The sequence below is a fragment of the Dermacentor variabilis genome, chromosome 3, assembly GCF_050947875.1.
Source record: "Dermacentor variabilis isolate Ectoservices chromosome 3, ASM5094787v1, whole genome shotgun sequence".
Lineage (NCBI taxonomy): Eukaryota > Metazoa > Arthropoda > Arachnida > Ixodida > Ixodidae > Dermacentor > Dermacentor variabilis.
The window spans coordinates 148,930,958-148,936,029 of NC_134570.1; the positions used below are offsets into that span (position 1 = coordinate 148,930,958).

General features: G+C 48.8%; 1 protein-coding gene across 1 annotated transcript; it reads right to left on the reverse strand.

The window, feature by feature from the left end:
• Positions 1–1,209: 1,209 nt before the first annotated feature.
• On the reverse strand, positions 1,210–3,682 carry LOC142574805 (uncharacterized). Its single transcript, XM_075683815.1, has 3 exons — positions 3,379–3,682; positions 2,127–2,324; positions 1,210–1,707 (listed from the first exon to the last, which is right to left on the reverse strand). The coding sequence occupies exons 1-3, from the start codon at positions 3,680–3,682 to the stop codon at positions 1,256–1,258; spliced, it is 954 nt and encodes a 317-aa protein (XP_075539930.1). The 3' UTR covers positions 1,210–1,255.
• Between the last annotated feature and the right edge of the window lie 1,390 nt (positions 3,683–5,072).

Consider the following 5,072-nt stretch of genomic DNA (forward strand, 5'->3'; position numbering starts at 1 on the left):
TGGGACGAAACACATGTGAAGAACATTTCCCACCTATTGATCGTGTGGCAGTCGATGTGTCCGGCATGCGGGCGCGGCAACTTCTTATAGAGAGAAGCTTTTCCTGAAGTATGGTGCACGCTGCGACGATTTACAGAAATATGTGTTTAGTGCTGGTATTTTTTGAAACATTTAGTAAACCTCATATAGTGCAGGCTAGGTGTGCCGCACATATTCACGGTATGAACTAGTCCAGCTCTCCGCTCTCGTGCAGCAGGAAGATTATAAGTGCACTTTGTGTATGCAGCAAAGGGCATACGCTTCACTGCAGCTATTTCCGAACCTCCAGAAGCAAGCTGAGTAACAGTGCGTGGGATTGGATGAGAGAGAGGAAGGGAAACGAAGCACTTCGTTGGTCCTTCTTTCATTCTGTCCCACGCAACGTGTAATAACTGGCACAAATGAGCGTACTTTTGCTCAAAAAATAGTCGTATATCATATTTTATCTTTATTGCAGTAAAAGTAAATCGAGAGAACAGGTAGTACACTGTACCATCCGCCAAGGTACCTCTGGTCAAGAAATGTAAAAACGAGTGATCTCCTCCAATAAAAAAATAGCATGAAAAGCTTCATTGACTTCAACGACCCAAACAACTCGGTAACAGCATAACAACAGGAGCCAACGTTCCGACAAGTGGACTTATATTTTTTCAAGGTGACATATGCTCTCTTGACACAGTGCACATAGGTATGGTGCTTTCAAAATGAACAGGGGGTAAGGCGTGTGGGCGAGGCAACAATCGAGAGTCTGTTAGCGGCGAGTTTGCAGAATTGAAAATATAGGTCTGCTACTCAATGTCTGTGGAGGAATGTAAGGTAGCGCCGTGGTGTTATCCGGTTCACGTGTCGCTGTAGGTTTCCCTTTTGGTGAAAGAGGCATGAACAACGCGGAGAGTGCGGGATTCTCTACTGTATAACTCCCCCCCCCCTCCCCCGCAATCCTTTTTTTATATTTTCGTTTTGCTCATCGTCTTAAATTTACACCTACCGCGTTCCCCGTGTTTTCGCTGGATTGATTGCACTTCGGCACACGGCCTCGAAAGTAAGAACTGCGACGCAGGAGCTCATCTAGCCCACAGTAATTTCTTTGTGCTTCGCGATCTGGCATGAAAGACTCGCACCAGCACCTGCTTGCTCCCCTCTCCTCCCGAGGTAGCATGAGTGCATCCCCCCCCCCACCCCGTTTTCCTTGCACGCCACTCGCTTCACTCCACGTCTATTGCTCGCGTAACACCATCACTTTACGCAATTCTGCGTCTTTTCGCGCTTGCAAAATCTCCATTTCTAATTTATGCTTTTCATCTCTTTTTTTTAATATGTCATCGTGGTCCTCCTGCAAAATCCGCATTCGGAGTTCATGCTCCTCGCGCATTAAATTGACGCGAATGTCGTTTTCCTCCGAAAGTGTCTTTTCCAATAGCGCCATTCTGCTACTAGATGGTCTTGTAGTAGCAACCGGAATCTGCACAGCGTCGAGTGGCGCACTGTCTTTTCTGGTGGAGTTTGCACCAGCACTGCAAGGAGCATGGGGTGGCTGGCTTGAGGCATCATTGGCTGCGCACGCACCAAGCATTTCATTTGAATCAGGAGGCTGCGGGGTGGTTGTGCCGTCATTTCCTGTTTCCATTACTGCATCTTGCAGCCGGCTGTCAGGATTGCTCAGCTCTTCTGTAAAGAAGTGGTAGCTAAGCGTAAGGATAAGGCAATAAAAATGAAATGTTCACCAAGCTGCACGTGTTTAAAAGCTCGTAATTCTCTATCTGGAAAGTGCGGCACATAATCATATGACAAGTGCTTGCATTCCAAATCACTAATCAAGAGATTTGCAGTTGATGTAATACTTCTGAAACATTCGGATGCGTACGTAAATATGGTACGAGTACTGGCTCTTTGGTACACATTTTTTTTATATGAAAAGCAATTAGAACTACAATACACTAGTCAGATAACAGAAGCAGCGTATGCGACATATGCCAGGCAAAATTGAGTGAATTTCTTTATGCTTTTGCTCATCGCAACCACCTGACATTGGGCTCAGGAATGTGATTACTCAAATACGTAATGACACAACGTAGGTATTACTGTACCGTAGTATTGCGAAACAGGCACGTCGTTGCCAGTAATCATCGGCTGTAGCAGCCGGATGACTGGTTCGCTTTGAACCGGCGGCAGGTACACTGCTCCGTCCGAGTCGTCGTCATTTCGTATTCTAGTGGCCATATGACTCGCAACAGCTCCCACCAAAACCGACGTTGTAGTCATGCCGGCAGGGGCTGGTCCTCCTCCTAAACATAAACGTGTTCTTTTAGTACAGATACACGTCATTATGGAATAAATCTTTACATGTTTGTGCGACTCATACATCAACGACATTGAGGTGCTATGAGGGGATTCTCACACCCTTCTGAACATAGAGTTTCCTACGAAAATTACTAGAGGGAACTCTGGCGCTAGTGTCTACGGGAGCTGCAATGGGAGCGGCTGTACCAGCATGGGCATTATGGGAATACATGAATTCGCCTAAACTTCGTCCCTCTGGCCTCAAACGGCCTTGTGACTTTGTAAACTCGTCATTTTCAGCAGTGTGCAGCGTAATAAATAATGAAATAAACATCATTAGAATTGCCCTACGGCAGGATTACAACACAGGGACTCTAGCACAAAAGCCTGATATAGAAACAATTAAGCCGCGGACGCATGTATCGACAAGCGAATGAAACACCCTCATGAATTTATCGTGGGCACGCCAGTGCGTTGACACGCTTGGCGCGTTTCGATTTGGCCACCTGGACAAGCTCAATCGTTGCAATTAATAGCAATCCTACGCGTTCCCAGCGTCTTCTGCACTTCGAAGAATATAGAGTGCGCTGAAATATACAGTAACATTTATATAGCGTAATATACAAAGCCACAAGAACGTCTGAATTCACAAGCACGAAGATCAGACAAATCCATGTACTTCCCATCATTTCCATAGTATGACAACGACTGCAGCGCCAGAGTTCCCTCTAGTAATGTTTGTAGGAAACTCTATGCTTCCGAAGTCCCAGGGGCCTGCTATGCACCGTTTTAAATACACACAAGACTTCTCAAAAGCTTCACTATATCCTCTGCGAAGTTTTCATAACACCTGGAGTGTATACAACTCTACGACGCCATGCGTCCAACAGCGCGTTGCCTACGAACGCCGTCATATATTGCCGCTTCGGGACTACGACGCAGAACGCGTTGCTTGCCAGCGTTTGATACGCTCAATGAAGTCACCGTACAAAAGCTGTTATGGATTTCCACTTAAAATTATGCAATAACTGTGTAGCATATTGCTTTGAGAACGCTTACCTGTCTTCAAAATCTTCCGCTTCTCTTCTGACTTTTCTTCCTTCCACTTCTGTTTTAGGTTTCCCCAGCACTTCTTCAATTGTTTGAAGTCGCGAGCAGTTACGCCGTGCTGGGCGTTGTACTCCGCGCACAACCGCTTCCATGCTTGTGTCTTCGCACTCAGAGACGCGACATCTGTTTTCTTGCACTCTAGCACTTTCTTGTACTTATTAACGAAGCTTATCAACATCGATTTTTCTTGTGCCGTGAATCGCGGCGCCGGTTTTCGAGAGGCATGGAACGCAACGTCGAGTCCTGACTCCATGCTTGCTTCTCTGCGGGAGCTGCTGTGGATTGGCTAGGATGCTAGCGTCTATTTGCGCACGTTGGATTATATTTTCTCTGAGATTATTTCTTTCTTTTCGAGTTTCTGGGTTGTCAGAACGCGCACTTCAAACGCTTTTTGGTTAGCGTAATTTTGTGTGACTACAGTAAAGATATTCTGTTCGAGTTAGTATTGTACTCTCGCTCCCAGATGCGCCGCACCGTGACTTGGCGACGACTTGACGAAGGAAGGCACCTGGAGCGTCTATGAAACGCAATGCCCGTCTCAGTCGCGTTCAAGTCAGGCGCTGCCTTATGGCGGACTTGATCAAGTCAAGTCGTGGCTTCAAGTTAAGGCGCGTTTATGAATACGGGGGTAAGTCCACCCAGTCTACGTGGTCCCGCGGCCCCCCCGGCGCTTCCTCGGCGTTGCAGGTCGTCGCACTGCACCAAGAAAACGCCTCCCAACGACAGCAGCTCACTGCACAAACCGCTCAACTTGCGGCACAGGAGACCCAAATTGAATCCTTCCAAGCCAAACTGCGAGCTCTTGAGGAGAAGCTCGAGGCAGCCATTACGCTCCCATCCTGTCTGCCCTCCTCAATCGCCTCCTCCTCTGACACGGATGTTCATACTTCCGAAGGAGGCACTAGCAAACGCCGCAGACCCAACACCCCCCTTGCATCTCTCCACTTTTCCGAAGAGGTCCAGGCAGCCATCAAGACTGCCCTGGTGGACCTAGAAAAACAGTTGGATAGCCGTTTCAACTCGATATACCAGCTTCTCACGGCACAACAAGAAGCCATCAATGCCATGCGCACGGACCTCACTGCCTATCCCCCCGCCACGTCCTTCCAATCTCTCCAAGAGACGGTCGATAGCCTCCAAACTTCCATGCTCGCAACCATCCGAGCCAAGCCACCCCTCCACGTCCGCACCACCTCATCCTCTGCCGCCCGACCCTCGCAAGCACCAGCCGAGGCAACACCTTTTTCTTCCGCATCTAATCATGGCTGACTGCTCTGTCGTCACCGCTTGACAGTGGAACTGCCGTGGTTTTCGCCCCAAGCGTAACCACCTCCTTCTACACCTTCAACAACTGGACCCCTCGGTCTCTCCTGACGTCATCGTACTACAGGAGACTCACGCCACCGTTTCCCTCTCGGGTTACGTCGCCCACGGCCAAGTAGCTCATCACCCTCTGCCCCATCCCGTCACGGCCATCCTCACTCGGCGGACGCTCACGGTCAATCGAGCCGACCTGCCCTTCCCTACGGTCCACCATGTCTTTATGGAGGTCCTACCTCAGCGACGGGAAGACCCCTCTCTTTTTATTCTCAATGTTTACACCCCCCCACGCGTCACCAAAGACTTCTCGTTCGTTGCTCTGC